The 18,194-nt window shown below is 49.0% G+C and overlaps 1 protein-coding gene across 4 annotated transcripts; it reads right to left on the bottom strand.

The window, feature by feature from the left end:
- Positions 1 to 1,929: 1,929 nt before the first annotated feature.
- Positions 1,930 to 17,101, bottom strand: CC2D1B (coiled-coil and C2 domain containing 1B). 4 transcript variants are annotated; one of them, XM_060624562.2, is made up of 25 exons: positions 16,968 to 17,101; positions 15,329 to 15,415; positions 13,906 to 14,050; positions 13,002 to 13,108; positions 12,482 to 12,640; positions 11,928 to 12,053; positions 11,594 to 11,753; positions 11,201 to 11,382; positions 10,966 to 11,041; positions 10,745 to 10,855; positions 10,535 to 10,665; positions 10,249 to 10,321; positions 9,910 to 10,046; positions 9,491 to 9,626; positions 9,231 to 9,406; positions 8,710 to 8,835; positions 8,144 to 8,202; positions 7,939 to 8,055; positions 7,490 to 7,563; positions 7,286 to 7,344; positions 7,005 to 7,056; positions 6,484 to 6,583; positions 6,229 to 6,319; positions 4,890 to 5,019; positions 1,930 to 4,613 (listed from the first exon to the last, which is right to left on the bottom strand). In XM_060624562.2, the coding sequence occupies exons 2-24, from the start codon at positions 15,392 to 15,394 to the stop codon at positions 4,891 to 4,893; spliced, it is 2,592 nt and encodes an 863-aa protein (XP_060480545.1). In that variant the 5' UTR covers positions 15,395 to 15,415; positions 16,968 to 17,101; the 3' UTR covers positions 1,930 to 4,613; position 4,890. The 4 variants fall into 4 exon arrangements, with proteins under 4 accessions (XP_060480545.1, XP_060480547.1, XP_060480546.1 ...); XM_060624564.2 differs by having other exon boundaries at positions 9,491 to 9,608; positions 16,968 to 17,100; XM_060624563.2 differs by having other exon boundaries at positions 15,329 to 15,411; positions 16,968 to 17,092.
- Positions 17,102 to 18,194: the final 1,093 nt, after the last annotated feature.

The following is an 18,194-nucleotide window of genomic DNA, read 5'->3' as shown; positions in this document are numbered from 1 at the left end:
GGGAGACACAGAATCTGAAGCAGGCTCCAGGCTCCAAGCTGTCAGCACACAGCCTGATGCAGGGCTCGAACTCATGAACCGCTAGATCAAGACCTGAGCTGAAGTCGGATGCTGAACCGACTGAGCCACCCAGGTGCCCCCTCCCCCCATTTTTTAATAGAGAATGCCTTGTTTATGTTTGGTGCTTTCTCATAATTAGAATCAGTTTATGCATTCTTGGCCAGAATCCTTAGAGTTGCTGTGTCCTTTTTTAAGGCCTCACACCTAGGGTCATGTGGGATCTGTTCTGCTCATTGATGATGGTAAATTTTGATCACCTGGTCAGAGTGCGGTCCAATTTCTCCACTGTGTTTTTCCTCTTGGAATGAATAACCAATATGTGTAGAGACATTTTCAGATCATATAAATATTTTATCAGAAATCTCCCTTAGATTTAGCATCCACTGATGCTTCTTGTCTGATTGATCTTTTACTGTGATGGCTACAGAATGGTGTGTTTAGTTCTAGCACTCTACCTTTAGCAGTTACACTTGGTCATCTATAAGCAAAAGCCCTTCTTTCTTTTCTATCTATTCATTTAATTTTCATTATGGACTCATGGATCACTTTTTGAGTGACTTTCATTCATTATTTTCATGCTCATATGGTCTCAGCTTTGTCCAGAGAACCCCTTCAGGCTAGCTCCAACATCCTTGTTCTATGCTCCCACCATTTTTTTTTTTTTTAACATTTCCTTTTCTGGCCTAAGAAGATGCTTGCTCCCAGCTCATCTTGAGCTTACCCTGCCTCAGCTTTGGAATCAGCCATGGTTTCTTTTAGTGGGAGTGGTATTAGAATCCAAGATTTGGTTTACCCTTGATATATGTGATGCACTCTGATCATTTTTTTTCATTTAAATTTCTCGTAGTCACAGATCGAATGGATTTTGCAACTCAGTTTGAAAAATACCGGTCTAGGGCAACTCCTTTGTTACTGCCATCTTCTTGAAGCCCTAGCTAAGCCAGAAACAGGAGTCAGTCCCTCTGCACTAAGACAGCTCCCAAGAATCCACTAGAAGTTCATGCAGGCCTCTGGGACAGGGAGAGGCTTCTCCCCAGGGGCTAAAGTTGGATTTAGCACTTGGCAATTATGGGCTGTGGAATCCTACATTAGCAGTTTTCCAAACAGGGGCCCAGAGGCCTGGCCTTTTAAGTGTGTTTAGCTAGGTTTATTCCTCTTCCGTGGTAGTGGGGATCCACATCTACATCTGTCTCTCCATAGCCTTTATTGATGGTAGCTGCAGATCTCTGATTGTGACCTTCCCATAGACTCAAAGTACTCGAGCTTCTAAGGGAAAAAAAGTTGATGCCCACAGCACACCAGCTTGCAAAGATTGGGCCCTGGAACCACCACCCACCAAACCTGATAGAAACAGGAAACACTTAATAGGGGCGGGTATTCTGGGTATAATATCCAGCATGGTCTACATACACCTTAGAAGTTTAGAGCTTCTATAGGAGCTGGTTTGATTTTCCTATAGAAGTTGATCTTCCTGCTCAGTACATTTTGCAGTTGTACCTATTTCTTCTGGATCAGTACAAGCTTTGGAATTCTCCCACTAAACAACAAGCTCTGGCCCTGCAGAGTCAAGTCTGTTCTCAACTATATAAAATATCCTTTATGTTTAGTAAAATCATCTTGTGGAGCTGAGCATAAAATAACCAAAGTTAGTTTACTTTTTCCCCCTTGTTTTATTTCTATATATTATATAAGAATTCTATCAAGTGGAGGACTGAAACCTCACATTTCTAAATAAGTGAAAAATTTCTAGAATATAAACTTAAAAGACTGAGATATAGAGATCTTTGTAAGGAAAAAAAGAATTGCCATTGTGGTAACTTACTAAATTTTTAAAAAAATTATTGAATTCTTACCAAATGCCAGGCAGTGTAGTTTCTCCATGTATTTTTATTGACACTTTCTGAGCACTTGCTGGTCTCCAGGGCTACAGAAACTTTGCCCTAAGTTCCCATCTAATGTCTTCCATCATCCACAGTGGTTCCTGAATGCTGGTGGGCCCCAAATTTCAAAATGGATTTACTTCTATCATAACTAACAACTGGGGAATAATTTTTGCATCTAATGTGTTTCAGTCATCAAGCAATGTGAACACTGTTTCTATAACATGTTTGTGGTAGTGGTTTCTATTTTAATAATAATGGTAATGAGATTTTTAGGGACTGAATGTGTGGCCAGAAGGGCCAAAGAATAGAGCAGGAATGATAACGCCCAGTTTAGAGCTTGGGAATCTGAGACCCTGAGAGGGAAGAATCTGTCTGTGATGGCACTGGACCAGGTGTAAGCTTCCTGGCTCTACCAGTCTCAGCCCCACAGTTTCATCCTAAAAGGAACTACTTTTACTTAAGGGACAAAATCTTTTAGGAGCTGCCCAGAAACATTTAGAAAACATGCTCAGAATTTAGAAGTAATAATGCAGGTTTCACAATGGTGCTGTAAGAAAGGGAAGTAATGTTAAAGTCACAAAATATTTTTGCCCTTTAATAAGATAAATTTCTAAAAAAATATTTTATTCCATATTTTGTTCATTTCAGTAATTCTGAAGAAAGCATGTCTTGCGCTAGATAGAAGAATTTAAAATGTAAAGCTATTTGGGTTGTGCCTGGTTCCCAACTGCCCAGGAATCACTGATCTCTGATGTTTGGTTGTTACATTAGGACAAATCTTGGGACAAGGAGGCGGAGTAGGCTCCTCCCACTACCAGTGACCCCTGCATGCCTTGGCTGCAACAAAGGCCTTTTAAGAATCTCAGTTTCCAAGTCCAATGGGTGGCTTTGTCTTGCCTTCCTTAGCCTGGAGGTTCTGTTTTCCAAAAGCAAAGGGTAATGAAACACACTGAAGTAGAACAGGTTGTGAAGGGAAATCCTTGAGGCACAGAAAACTTCCTATCACATTGGAATAGGGCATTTCTAGCACAGGCCTGGGTTCAAAAATTCCTAGGGCTGGTTGTTGAAACCTTTGAGGATAAATAGCCACAGCTGTCCATGTGGCCCTCTTAGTAAGCACCATGTTGGGTGCAAACCCTTAGGGGAAGACTAGGTTGGGTCAGGAACCCTCCTGACCACCCCTCTTTGCTCTAGGTCACCTTAAGAAGCCCAACAATCCTTTTTAAGTCTAGATTACTGCTTGTTTGACACACAGGATTGCAATGAAGTGTTAAATCTCACATCTGTGGAAATGTTGGTAGTTCACACATAGGTAAGTAAGACTGGCCAGAAAGCTTTTAGAAAACAGTCTTGTCATTCCTGTCCTGTTATCCACTAACAGCTCTACTCTTAAGGGCAGGAAGCATGGTCCAGCCCTATCCTGGGAAAAGACACATAAAAGCTCAATCCCTGAGCTGTGCTTATGCAATACTATAGTGACCAGTAAGCTGAATGTATTTGCTTCACTCGTAGCCTTTAAAAAATCTTGAGGAATGCTTTGTTGAACCTAAGTTAATGCTTCAAAAAAGGGGGGGGGGGGGGGAAATGAGATATTAAAGTTTATTTCTAAGAAATGCAAAATATTGCAGTTTTGAATATTAAATCTATTGTAATTTACAAATCCCTCCATCGTCTCCATCCATTCAGAAAAACAAAGCCAAAGGAGGATCTCTTAGGAAGGAACTAAGGGATTCTTCTCACTGATCCTCAGAAGACACAAGGCTTCCCCTTGCCCTCTCTCAAAAGAGGAAGCCATAGCAGCAGTTTCTGTCAATTAACAAATGTTACTGCCACTTCTGCTTTAAAAGTGACAGGGAACAGCGCTTTTATTTAGGACTTTGATGATCATTCTTCATATAGAGTGTAAAACCCCTATAATGAATTAGATCTAGTTTCTTAAATAAAAACGGCTACATAAAATTACATACATATATATATGTATATGTATATTATATATATATTATCTTTTTTTTCTTCTAGTTAACAGTCATTTAGTCTTAAATGCATGGACCAAACCCGAGATCCAACCTCACCCTTATTTCCCACCACACATTCCCTCCTCCTCCACTGAGAGCTCTGGGAAGCAGGGAGGCGAGTGCAGCAGCAGTCAGGAACCAAGGCACAGGCACAGCTGGGGTAAACGGAGTCATGTGGGATAGGCTGCCACTGACTAAGCAGGAGTCACGGAACCCTGCCTGCACCCTAGGCAGGGTTTCCCGATCACCCTCAAGTTCTCCCATCCCTTAGTTAGATCTTTTAAAGGCACATCCAGAAACGTTGCAACTGGAGGCTGTGGTAAGCTCCACACAGTTGCCAAACAGGGGTTAAGGGGCTGTAAGACTCAGTCACAGAGCGATGAGGCTATCCTTGCCTTCTCTCAGCGGGAGGGGGAGGCAAGGGAAGGGGGGAGGGGACTCCTGGAATCCAGCCTGCTTTCGTGGAGGTCCAGGGAGGGGCCAGCAACAGGAAAGACCTTGCTGTGTGTCAGTAATGCACATACTTAACAGATCTTTGGTGCTTGAGTAGCAGCATCTTCCTATGTACAAAGGCTTCTGTAGCCAGCAGAGCTGAGAAAAGTATGCTCCTGCACACAGTTGCTGGCCTGACTCCTCTCCCAGTACTGACAATCTCCTGCACAAGGGCACAAAGCATACGCAGTAAGTCTAAACTGCAGTGAATATGCTAACAGTTTAGAAAAGATTTCCTGCGACAGACCTGGGAAGGTTAACTTCCCTTCCCAGTTCTCTTGAGGATCATGAGAAACTCAGCCCAAGCCCTACCCAACAGTTTTACCTCCTAGTTGTCCTCACAGATGAGAAATTCCTATGTCTTCTCCCCAGATAGGAGGGGAGTACTGGAAGGGTCTCTGAGGGCAGAAGTTTGAGGACTTTTTAGATGGATGCCCACCTTATAGGCCTCTGGGCTCCAGGACCAGCCAGTTCTCAGTAACCATCTGCACATCCTGGCCACTCAGAGGCTCCCGCAGCCTCACTTTCACCTCCAGCTTGCCCCCAGTGGGCTTCCTTCCATCCAGGACCTGTGAGGACCACAGAGGGAGACGGTAAGTGACATGGGCCAGGGGCTGGGAGCAGACCGCTCCCTATGCTCACAGGAAAGAAAGGAGCTCAACTGTCCTTCAGTGTCAACACAAGAGTCTCCATGACAATGCTGCCCTCCTGCTTTTTGGTGGTTTTAGGTTAAGTCTTATAAAAACTAACATGGAAATCCAAAGAAGTGTCAATGCTCTAAAGAAACAAACCCAGAGCTCTGCCCACTCAGTTTCCTCACAATTCCTGGAAAAAATGCTCTGGCTTCATGCTATAGCCTGAAAACCACTAAGCCCAAACCCATACTTCACGGATGGCTCAGAAAGTAGTGAATGGTAAGGCTACGAAACCACCGTGTGGCAAGGTCAGGACTAGAACCCAGGCCAAGAGTTCCTTTCCACCCATCACACTGCTCCCTTCCTTCCAGGCAGGAGCCTGGGCTGCTAGAGTACAAAGCAGGACTACGGGCTCAAGAAGTCTGCCTGTAGTTGGGCAAACACAGAGCAGACCTGGCTTAAGAACATCCCCCCACCGGGCCCCCCCAAAACAGGCAGGGAGTGAGGGCAGGCACACTGTAGAGGGAAAAGCCCTGGCCTACAAATGCATCAGCAAGGATCTGGGCTGAGGTCTGCCAGGGACACAATATTTGTGCTTATGGAACACCCTTGTCACTGGACCTTAGTTTCCTCACCTGTCATAGACAAGCTCTCAGAGTCCCTGCCTATGAAATTCACGTAAGTTCACACAAGTTTAAGGAGCTGTCTGGAGCCGATTCCTAAACACAGACTAGCTGCATTCTTGTGGGTCCCCAATCTGGAACTACCTTATCAGCTTTATGTCCAGAGCCTATTCCACTTCTTCATGATGGCTAGACAACTGCCCCACCCACAACTCTGCCCCCCAAAACCTAGGAATTTATGTATGCCAAGTTGACAGCAATGATCAGACCCCTCAAGAGCCACCATACCTGGGAGCTTAGGTGACTCAGAGTATTGTGGAAAGAGTATCACTGCTTCTTGTGATGCTATGAAATTTTCTCAGATCCTCTGAATCTCTTCATTTGTGAAATAGGAATAGCACCTAGTCTACAGCGCATTTGCGGATATTTTTTCATTAATGGGCACAAAAAACCTACAGTAGGGAGTGGATGTTCAGTGAATGTGGGGTATTTGCCAAGTCGTCTGGTTTGCCCATCCTACCTCCACAATCTCTCTGATCTCGCACTCATTCTCCAGCCGCTCCAGCTTCAGGTGGGCTGTGCCAACCAGCTTGTCACTTCTGAAGAAGGATCTGGGGAACCAAGAATCAGCAGGGTATTGGACTGGGAAAAGCAGGGAAGGCAGGAATGAGCTGGCTGTGCCCGATGCAGGAAGACTGAATAGCAATAGGGGTAGCAACAGAAGCCCTTCCTTCCACCCAGCCCATCTTGGCAATGTACCTGACAAGGGCCTCACCCTTTGTGGAAGATTTCAAACTTGATTCCTTTGCTTTGGATCACCCTCCTGAAGCCCCGGTGGTTTCGGTTGATGTTTAGTTTGAAGAGCTGATCAAATTCTGCAATGGGAGAAGACAAGAAGTGGCGTGGGCTCCCAGGGATTTCCTGAGGAAGTGGAAACAGAGGTCCAGAGTTGGCCTCCCCTCTCTCTGCCAGCAGTTCAAAGGGACTGCATCAGAGGGTGGTAGAGCATCTAGGTCCTGGCCTTGAAAGTCCACTCGGACAATTTTTGTAGTCTTATTAGACACAGATTATACCAAAATGGGATTCAACTCCCATTTCCACCACCTCCTTGCTATGGGGCCCTAGGCAAGTCCCTAGGCAAGTCCCTCTACCTCTCTGAGCCTCAGTTTCCCCAACTACCTTTATCTCCCAAGTTGAGTAAACCAGCTAAGAGAACAGATCTGAAAGCACTCTGAAAAAAAAAAAAAATGCTGCACACATATCAGAGAATAAGAGAGAAGAGAAAGCGGTCCTCACCTGGAGAGTTTGTGTTCTTCACCACAGCTGTTTTGCTTTTTTGAGCCTGGTCCTAAAGCAGTAAGATGGGAGAGGTAAGGATAGCTTGAAAAAACAGCTGTATAGGGCAAAGAACTCTAGGCTAAATGTTGAGGGAAGTGACTTCCCCCTGTGAAGAATGCATCCAAGGGTCTTCAAACCGCTCCCTGTAGCCAGACCTCCCAGGGAATGCAGAGAAATTGTGCACAGGGTCCTGGATAGAAGATGGGTGTCAGGGGATCCTACCTCTCCCTGAACCTCACCGAGTTAGGGTAGTGGAACTCAAACCGCACAAAAGCATCCAAGTCATCAGGAGTCACTCCTACGAAGGAGAAATGAGAGTCAGGGTCAGAAGAAGTACCACGGAGCCTAGTGCTTGATATGGAGGATGAGCCAATGCCTCTCTATATTGACTGGGGGTGAAGTGTCTGGGCAACAGTCTGAAGTAAAGGTGGCTCTTGGGCTACCTGAAGGGGCTGGGAGGTTCATTCCCCGGACAATGATCAGATGCATTTCTGTGCTGTTGAGTTCTGAGAAGATCCTACAGCCAAGAAACAAGGAGAAAGCACAAAGTGAAGCAGGTGGTAGGAAAAGGTCCTCTCTTCCAGTGCCTGTTTGCCTGCCCAGTGGAGAAGTGGTCAGGAGAGTAAGCCCAGGGAAGCAAAGATTGTCTGGGCTAACGGTGGCAGAGCTGGTATACAGATAGATCTCAGACCTATATGACCTCCAGTCCAGAGTTCCTTCCACAGCCACCACCCAGCTCTGAGCTTCTCACAGGCAGGTAGCTAAGCCCACTCCCCCCAACCCCAGCGCCTATGGCCAGGCCAAGCCTGGGAAGCCTCACTATAGGGGCCTAAGTCTCCAGTCCCTTGTCCTATCCGTGCATGGAGCCACTGTTTCCCTTAGGCTTTGGCACCTCACAGTCTGGAATGTCTTCAACTCAAAGTGGTGGCCGGGAGGGTCAAGGCCCTGAGCCTGGGCCAGCTGCAGGATCTCAAGCTGCTTCTTACGGTCCTGAGCGAGTTTCTCAAACCTGACAGGGATGGGTGGTCATGTCAGCACTGCAGGGCTCACTTTCTCCTTCCCACCCAATAAGCCCCAGCCTGAGGCCTTGCACTTACCGGGTAGTCTCGGCCACATTGCCCTGGTGCATGAACTGCTTGGAGAATAGCAGGCACTTCTAAAAATAAGGGCCCAGAGTGACTGCAGAGCCCACAGTGGAACATCTAGGTTGGCATTTGAAGCCTGACTTCTGAAAGTCCCAACCTTCTTCTGTAGCCTCACCCCTCCTTCTCCCAACACCTACCATATCCAAGGCCACTGTTCCCAAGTTCCATCAGACTCTTCTGCCTAAGTTTTTGTTGTTTCCTTTCCTGAGGATAGCCATTCCCCAAAATTCACTTAGCAAACTCCTATTTTTCCTTCAAAACCTAATAGAAACATCACTTCACAAGCAGACTTAAAGGCAGCAGTTCAGATAGATATACACATACAAAAATATACATCTATATCCATCTCCCTTAAAACTTTCTTCCTCCCATCTATAAAGTACTTTACCCATTGTCACACAACCAGTAAGTGGAAGAGCTAGAATTTGAATCCAGGCCTATTTGATCTGGGCCCCATAACTTTACCCAAAGGATGCTGTGGGCATTGAAAGGGGAAGACAGACCAGCAGTCCACTGACCTCATGTTGCTCCAGAAGCATTTTTTGTAGCTGGGCATATACTTCCTCAGCCTTCTGGGAGAGTCGCAGGTCCTCATGGTGAATGAGGATGAAGTCACCCTCCTCATCCGTCAAGGGTGAAGGGACCTGGTCAGGTCACAAGGCCCCTCAGGGGCCCCAAGAGTCAGATTATTCCTCTACTGAGCCTAACAAATGCAGAATCAAAACTAAATGTTTCTCCAGTTTCTACTAACCTCCAGTGATGGGAACTCATTGCCTCCCCATTCTATCCCAAGCTTTGCTCTGCTTTCCACTAGCCTTGCCATGCCTCGTCATCTCTGACCACAGGCAGCCCGCCTGGCCTTCCCTGGTCTCTCTTCGGGCAATGGGGTAGAGCAGCATAAGCAACAAGCTCTTTCTGTCTGCATCCTATCTGCATCGCATCCCCTCCAAGCAGCTGCTTCATTCACCGCCCTGCCTGTCAAGCCTGCCAATGCCTCCTCTGCCTGAGAAGTCCAGCTGCTTAAACAAGTGAAACTCACCTTGGAGAAGTCCACAGGTCGGCCAGCTCGTCGTACCTGGGTGATCTGAGCTTCAAGGCATTTGGCTACCCGCAGATGGGCTTTGGCCTGCTCCAGGTCCTGGCTGCGCTTGGCCTGCAGGGCTGCCCGTTGGTATTGCAATTTCCGTGCCTCTAGCAATGCCAGCTGCTCGCGCACTGAAGGGCAAGGGATAATGGTTAGAATCATGCCTGTCCCTCACTACAGTCTTCACTCTTCCATCCCTCTTCTCCCCAACTCACCAGAGGAACTCAATGATTCCTTAGAACTCGAGGCCTTGGTCTCTGGCAGGGCACGGAATGAAGGGACCACAGGCTGCGCTGGCTTCTTGGCCACTGGGGCCTGGGCTGGGAGCTTATCCTGCAGGTTCCCGGGAAGCTGTCACACAGAAACTGTTCCCCACCCAGGCTCTCCTCCTAAGGCTGCACTAACTTACAGGGTTATGTGGACTGAACCAGGGCTCTGGAGTTAGACCTGGTTTGAATCTAGCTCTGCTAACCCCTAGCTGCGTACCCTTGGCTAAGTTTTTTCTCTGTAAAGCAGAAGAAAGCATACCTACCTCCCTGGGCTTGTTAGTATGGATAACAACAGGGTCTGGGTTTACCCTTCATCTGGGGTTTCCCCCCACCAGCCCCTGGAAGTCCCAGGCCCTGAGCCAAACCTCATCCTCATCCTCATTTTCCTCTGCTGGGGCTGTATCCTCCGAGGAAGCCAGTTTCTGGGCAGCTGCTAAAGTAGCTGCCACTACATCCCCATCAGTGCCCACAATGGGCTCCAGGCCAGGAATGGGGGGGAATCCTGTGGAAGAAAAGACAGCTGGCAGAGGATAGGTAGCCTTGAGGAAGCACAGGCTGCTGTGGGCCTTGGCTGGGTCTTCCTGGCCATGGCTGGGAGAGGTGGCTCCCACAGAGTAGAGGCAGATACAGGAGAAATCATTTCCCCTTCCCCCTTTCTTGCTCAGAGACCTCCTCAAAAAGCCCCTAGGCCAAGCCCCACTCACCTGGAGGAACAGGTAACTCAGCAAAGTCAACTCTCCGTCCTGCCCGGTGTGCTCGAATGGCATCTTGATATTGCTGCAAGGGAAGGAAGGGAGAACTTACAGTGGGCTGCAGTCTACAGGCCCCACACAGGGAGAGGAAGACTGAAAGCAGTCTTAGAAGGAAAAAGACCCCAGAGGCAGTAGGAAGTCCAGAAAGAGAGACAGATAGATGGAGACTCAAAGACCAGGACTAACTGCAGCAACAGAAGGCTGACATGGGGCAGGGGTTGTGCAGCTGTGGGCCCACCTTGGCAATGCGCTCATGCATCCGGGCCTTGCGCTCATCCCCACTGCCCCGGGCCTGGATGCCTGCCTCACGGTACTTGTTCAGTCTCTGCTGCAGGGCATCCAGCACTGTCTGTGGCTCAGCAGGGACCACTTGAAAGGATACAGGAGATGGTGTCATTTCTGCTGCCTCTGTCCAGGTCCCCCACTCAGTCCCACCATCCCATCCTACCTGGGGCTGCTGGAGTGTCAGGGGCCATCACTGGCTGCACTCGCTCCACTGCTGGGGGTACAACTGAGGGTTCTGTGAGGGCCTTGGAAGCCTGTGAGAGGGGCTTCAGGTCTGGGGACCCAGAGTAGAGGTGTAGATGGGGGTCCCTGGGCAGCCCCAGCCCTGAAGTTTCCCCCCAACCTCACCCTGAGCAGGCCCCACCCCACTGGCTCCATACTGACCCTCAGGTGCCGGGGGTATGGCACTCAGGTCCACAGGCTGCCCCTTCTCCAGGGCCTCCAGGACTGCACCAAATCTCTATAATAGGAAAAGCAGATGTGGGCATAAAACCAGGGTAAACTCTGGGCTGAAACCTCCTCCCCTCCCTCCCTGCCCCAGACCAGACTTACTCCAGGTCACTGTGGCCCTATGTGAAACAAAGGCTTGAATATAGGGCCTCTGATTCAGACATCATACCTTCCCAATCCTCATGAGCTCTCGGGCACGGTCTAAGTCTCCAGCCCGCTTGGCATTCAGGGCAGCCAATTTATACTCTCTCTGTCGGGCTGACAACAGGGCCTGTGGGTCTGGGTCTGAATCAGATGGGGCAGAAATGCCAGGACTGCCCAAGAGGCTTGTCTCAGGTTGGCAGGGGTTGTCTATTAAGAAACAAAAAGCCCGAAGAGGGGGCATGAGGGTCAAAGAAAGTACATACCATGGGTTCCCAGTGCCTACTGCCTACAGATCTGGTTGGCCTGAGAACCTTTCAGAGAAGGTGCATCTGATGACAATGGACAGTGTGGCAGGATGGGGAGGTGGGCCATGGGCTCTGACTCGAAACTAGGATAGAACCTAAAGGTCTCCAGATACCTGGCTCCATCATGAAGGGAGCTGGGGCATCTGCCTCAGGGTTCCTGTCAGCTGTTTCCTGGGTGGCCAGCTGTTTCTTGCCCAAAGCCACTGGAGGTGGAATCTCATCCTCACTGATCTTCCTGCCTTTCCTCACAGCAGCCAGTTGGGACTCCAGAGTCTGAGAGAGAGAACCCAGAAATCCAGCCAGCCATCTTAGCCTGAACCCTGCTTGAAGACAGGCCAGGAATCCTTCACCTCCACAAGCCAGAGGGGAAGCGCCTCCCCTCTTGTTTCACCCACTGTCCTCTGCCCCACTCCACGCAGCCCTGCTCTCTGGCAAGGCCCAACCCACCTTTAGGCCACGTTCACAGCGCCTGGCTTTGGCTGCTTCACCTGCCTCCTTGGCACTGGCTGCAGCCTCCCGGTAGTTGTGGATCCGATCTTCCAGCAGAGCCTGCAGTCCCCGAGGCCCTCCAGCCTGTAGATACTTCAGTTCAGGGCATGGCCACTCCAGGGCCAGCTAGGCCCCTGCTGCTCCCTCCCTGCAAGGAAGCTGCCCCAGAAAATGGAGCTCTTGGATTCAAGGAGAAGGAAGAGCCTAAAAGCCTCAAGCTACGAGGCAAAGACTCACTGGAGAGGCCAGAGGCCGTGTCAGAGGCAAACACAGAGGCCTGGACAGTCTGTGGAAGCCAGGAAATGGCTGTAGGGGGTGGTCTGGGAGAACAGAGAGGCCTTTGAGGCTGGCCAGCCACCAAGCGGTTTCTCAGGCTTTGTCTCTGCTTGGGGCAGCTGCTGGAGGGCCCTGGGAGGGGTTATTGCAGCCTTCCTATGCAAACCACGCTACATGCATGTTATACACAGACATGTAGGGGCATCAAAGGCACACAAGATCCCTCCAGAACCTACCTGAGCTGCTGGGACTGAAGCTGTTAGTAGAACTGTCTGTCCTGGAGGTTCAATGTTTTCCTGTCCCTTCTCTTCCTCAGAGCCATCTGGGCTGGCTGTCTTATCACCGTCCAGTGGCCCAGCCTCCTCACCTTCACCCAGGACCTCCTGCAGCTCAGTCTGGGGAGACACAAGTCTCAGGAGCTTGGAAGCCTCATGGCCATATACATGATAGGATATAAGAATAAAGGGCCTTTTCCCCACAGCGATATCTCCCAATATCAGTCACTGTGCCTAAAAGTCCTTTTTACCATTAATCTGACCAAGGAGAGCCTTAAAAACAGTAAACACTACAAATCTAAAAATCCCCAAATGCATAGTTCAGACCACACACCAAAGGGGATTAGTCTCACAGTGTAGTTGGGAAAATGGGCCCAAAAGAGCAAGGCACTCACTCAACCTCAGAACACACGAGACAAACCCCAGGCCTCCTCCACAGGTTTGACCACAGAGCCCTCAGACACAAGCCTGGCAGACGCACCAGCAAGTCTGCATCCTCCTCCAGCCCTTCCTCCTCCTCCTCCTCCTCTTCCACATCCCGCATACAGTCCGCAGCCAACTTCTCGATGTGGGCCATAGGGAGGGGAGCTGAGGGAAGAGGGTTACAAAGGCTCAGGGCAACTCAGAAAAAGTCCATGAGGAGTGTCTTCAATTCACTGTGACAGCAAGACACACCCAGGTAGAAATCTTCCTTCCCTTCCACAGCCAAAGTCCCACCTGGAAAATTCCTGCTCTTCCTTTGTGACCCAGCTCAAAAGACCCTCAGCTGGGAAAGCTTCCTGGCTCCTCCAACAAGCAATAAGTTGTTCCCTTCTTGGCATTTTTGTGTTGTAGTTATTCATAGACATGTCCATCCATTCCCCCAACCACACCTTTCACATATGTAAGATTTTTAACATCCACTGAAGCTTCACAACAATTATGCAAGATAAATAATATAATCTCCATTTTAAAGAGTGAACTGATAATAAAACCAAAGATAATCTTCCTAACAGTGCAATCCTAGTAAGGGGCAGAGCGATGACTCAAACCCAGGCTCATCTAATCATCTACTTACACATTTGACACAATTTCTGTGAATTTATTATGTGCCCAATGCAGTCCATGCTGAGCCCCTCCTCTATACTGGGCCCTGGCTACATCTAAGAGACCTGAGTCAGAGAATCAGACTGCTGATTGTCCACAATGGGGAGGGGGGCAGTCAGAGGAGTGAGCTTCCCTTCACACAGGGGAAGATGGCCTCTTGGTGGGAATGCTGCACAAGAATGGGTATCAGAAGGACCAGGATATCTAATGGGCTCCTGCCAGTTGTGAGGAGAGAACCTCTCTACCTGCCTGAACCCATCTGGTCCCAGCACTGAGCCAGCCCAATGACACAAACTCACCCTGCCCCTTGGGTGCTGGCTTCTTGTCAGTGACCCCTGCTTCCCCTGTGAGGGCCAGTAGTTCAGCCTCCAGGTCCCCATCATCTTCAGTTTCCTCCATCCCCAGCAGCATGTCCTCTGGGCTGAATTCCACAAAGAGCCCCAGCTGAGAGCAGAGAAGGGTTCTTAGGAACCATACAATGAGGCCCAACCCCAGGGCCAGTCTCAGGCAGTCAGTGACTCCTTCACTATGTGTGAAGCCCAATGTGCAAATAGGGAAACTGAGGCCTGAAATATTAGCCTTTGGAACAATTATCTCCCTGGTGACTATAAAGAACCCAGTAAGACTACACTGCCATTATTATTACTCACAACATAATAGCACTAGATGCCAGGAGCTGTACTTAGCACTCTATATTAATTATTTTCATTAATTCTCACAATCCTGAGAAGTAGGTCCTATTTTATTTTAATTGCGGTAAAACATATCTAACATACAAATTATCATCTTAACCATTTTTTTTAAAGCTTTACACCCAACATGGGCCTTGAACTCAGGATCCCGAGATCAAGAGCTACCTGCTCCCCTGACTGAGCCAGCCAGGTGCCCCTCACCTTAACCGTTTTCAAGTGTACAGTTGAGTGGCATGAAGCCCATTCACACTGTTGGGCTACCATCACCGTCATCCATCTACAGAACTCTTTTCATCTTATTAAACAACTCCCCTCTTCCCCCTCCCCCTGTCCATTACCATTCTACTTTCTGTCTCTATGAATTTGACTACTCTAGGAAAAGGTAGTCCTATTTTTATCTCCAAGTTCAGATGAAACTGAGACAGCCTTGTAAGTGGCAGACCTAGAATTTAAAAATAAAGGTCTTATGACTTCAGTGTATGCTCTTTATCCCACAACCTCCCTTACTCGCCTCTTTTAAGACATTAAGAATGGACTAAGAAGTTTCAGGACTTGGACCCAGAAGAAATAAAGGGAGCAGATTAGAGAATAGACTTCTGTCTCCCACCTGGGCCACAGCCCTGTGTCCCTAAGCAGCAAAACTCTCCAGGAACAGTCCTCAAGCCCTGGTATCCTTGGCTAGCAAGCAAAATCATGGCAGTAAATGAGAAACCCATAACAGTGCTGACACCCCATCAGAACACCCTAAATTTGGTGGTTCCTGAATCCTCCAGATCACTCATAGGAAGATGGCCATGGCAGGAGGATGCCTGGGTTGAAACACAAAAGAGTTCAGGCCTCATCTCCCACGGGTGGGTGGCAGGGGCTAGTCACAGGGTCTCTGCCAACTGTAGGAGGAACTGCTCAAAGTCTCTGCACTAATGGGGAAGTCAAACAGGTGACCCCATTTGCCCAAGCTGTCTAGAGACCACCCCCCACCCCCACCCCCAACCTCAGGCCGAGAAGTGAAGGAGGCTGTGTGTGTCCATACCTGCTTTGCAGCTGCCACACCCTGACCACTGGCCTGAGGGCCTTTCCGAGGTCTTGGCCCTGGCATCTTGACAGCCTAGACACCTGTCTGGCGGAGAGAGGAAGAGACTCAGACTGGAGCAGCCTATAAGCCCCACCTCCAATACTGCAACCTTGTGGTAAGGTGTGGTTATAGTAAACTCCCAGAGAAAAAAGGCAATGTTTAACACCAAAGGATGAAATACTAACTCTGGAATCATAGCAATGAAGCAAGCAATATGGGAGATGGAAGGGATGGGACCCACCTGTTAATGGGTTTAAGCAGGGAGTGTGGACACACAATAAAACTTACTGAACTGATTGACCAATTTGGATTAAACCCAAGAGGTTGAGTGAGGGGGAGTGGCATAGGAAAGTAGATTCAGGAACAGGGCTGGTACAGGCTGGGTGGGATTTCAAAAGGCTCTAAAACTGTGCCAAACATGATAGCCATCTATGGCTTTTAACTTTAAATTAATTAAATAAAATTTAAAGTCCAGTTCCTCAGCTAGTGGCTACCACTGGCCAGCACAAACACTGAACATTTTCATCACCACACAAAGTCCTAATAGACACTCTGCTCTAGAGAAATCTGACTCAGCATTCTGATTCAGCGATCTCACAACCTTTCACAGGAGTATGTGAAAATCTGTGCTGGGCACTGGGAGAGCAGGAATGAATCTGACATGTCTCAACCCTCAAAGAACATTTACATGGTGGGGACAGCCTCTTCAGTGGACAAAAACCGCACAGGGTAGCTCCAGGGAACCGGGATCCCCAGGAGTGGCCAATTATCCAGCACAGACAGAAAAGGCATCTTAGAGAAAGTGATGCTTGTGCTGCGTCATGAAAAAGTTGGAGGTAAGGAAGGGGTATGGAATTCCAAAAAGAGGGAACAACCTGACAGTGGTTCTAAGGTGAGAAACAGTGTGGTCTCCACAAGAAAGCTAAAGACCTGGGATTACTGGGGCATAAAGTGTGAAACAAGAAATGGTACAAGCGAAGCTTGTAATCTCTACAGGGGGCAAAAGAGAAAAACCTTTAAGCCTAAAGGACGTTTGGCATTATCCTGAGGGCAGTGGACGTGAAGGGACCAGGTCAACGACTCAGAAACTCCCGCTGGCGAAAGAGGGGAAGGGGTAGGAGGAGAATGGAGGCTGGAAGCCTTCTCGGTACAGAACATCTCGCAACGGTCCCGCAAAAGAGGTGAGCAAAGGGAGCACGGGAGGCAGAGAAGCGGATGGATTCCACCGTCAGAGAGTAAAATCAACAGGGCTCCGAGGTTAACTGGATGTAGGCGCACGGGATGGGGCGCTCAGGGTAACTTCAAGCGTCAGAGTTCACTGACTTAGGTGAATGGCGGGCCGTCACCTGAGCGGGGGGCACGTAGCGAGCGAACTTGGGGAAGAGACGAGGTCAGTCAGACATGCCGAGTCTGCGGCTCCGGGGCAACGGGTAGGGCCCAGATTCTGGAGAGAAGCGGATAGCGGAAGCCGCAGGGGAGGCGAAGCCGAGGGACCCCACTCCGGCGCGGCAGGACGCGCAGCCCTGCCCGGCCCCAGGCCTCCATCTCCCCCGCCGCCCGGTATCTCCCCTCGCCGAGGGGCAGGTACGCTGCATACCTCGCGGCGGATCCAAAACCTGCCCGGGCCTTATCCACCCGGCTTCGCCTAGGGCTCCCGCGGCCCCCGGGCGGCCGCAGTGGCAGCGGGTACAGCTGCTGCCGTGACAGGAAGCGACTCTGCGGGAGACTGCTCGCGCCCTCACACGTGACTCCGCGGCCCGTAAGGCGCGCACTACGCATGCGCAATACGAGGTGGGCGTGACGAACCAACAGGTGACTCCAAGGGCGAGGTTTTCCAACGCGCAGGCGCCTTTGGGCAGGTAGGGCGAGGCTTGCGGAGAGGGTCGTTGGTTGGTGTTGGGTTGTAACGCTGAGGGCGCAAATGCAGTAGGTTCGTCCTCTGCCTTTTGTATTTACAAGTTCCTCGCTATGCTTCCTCCCCTACTCCCAGTATGAAGCTCCTGGGCGCACACTCTCCAGACCTACATGGCCTCACGCCCTCGCCCCGCCCCACTCTGAATGGAGGCGGGGCTTGTTTGCCACCCTCGTCAGTGTTGTCTCTGTAAATGAGTCTAGAGAAATAGAAATGGGGCTCACCATTTGTTTCCTAATCATTCAGCAACTGAATGTACCTTTTCCAGTCAGAAGGCGGGTTGAACACCTAAGATAAGACTGGCAGTGTTCATTGAACCTCTTCATGAAGTCGCTTCAGTTTAAAACCGAGATAACGCCTATAACCAGCAGGGCGATGAAATGGCGGGTGGATGGGGCGTTAAAGAGAATCTTCATCTTAAAATCTTGCAACGCGCACCTGCCTAAATTCCAAACTTTTAAGCTATTACTGTTTTGCGGTTTGTAGTTAGAGGTTTAAAAAATCTACCAGTTTTTTTTGGACAAAGGGCTTTTCCATCTCCTTACTGCTTTTGGGTGATTTTCCAAGGAGACCGTCTTTACCACTTTAAAACTTAAGTTTCAAATATAAAAAAGTTGAAGTTTCACTCCCATATTTCTTCTCATTAAACGTTTTATAAAGAAATATTTAATATATACACAGATCTACAATATTTGCTTGAATGCAATCTCCATAAAAGCATAAAATTCTCCCAAGTTCTCTCCGGTGCCTAGAGCAGTGCATGCATAGACATGGTAGGTACTCAAAATAAATAGTTCCTATTTTTTGTGTGAATTGACATAAATACGAAGGTGCCTACCACAGTTTAAGAAAAAAACCAGTACAATAGAGTGGAAAGCTGAGCTGTCAGCATAGAGCCCGCCGTAGGCCTGG

This window comes from Panthera onca, chromosome C1, assembly GCF_046562875.1.
Source record: "Panthera onca isolate mPanOnc1 chromosome C1, mPanOnc1 haplotype 2, whole genome shotgun sequence".
NCBI lineage: Eukaryota > Metazoa > Chordata > Mammalia > Carnivora > Felidae > Panthera > Panthera onca.
This window is presented reverse-complemented; position numbering and strand designations above follow the sequence as displayed.

Coding starts and splice junctions, on each gene's coding strand:
- CC2D1B (XM_060624562.2), bottom strand. CDS start 15,394: ATGCCAGGGCCAAGACCTCGGAAAGGCCCTCAGGCCAGTGGTCAGGGT. Junction 8,203..8,709: donor TGCTTCTGGAGCAACATGAG/GTCAGTGGACTG, acceptor CCTTATTTTTAG/AAGTGCCTGCTATTCTCCAA. Junction 7,057..7,285: donor AGTTCCACTACCCTAACTCG/GTGAGGTTCAGG, acceptor TTACTGCTTTAG/GACCAGGCTCAAAAAAGCAA.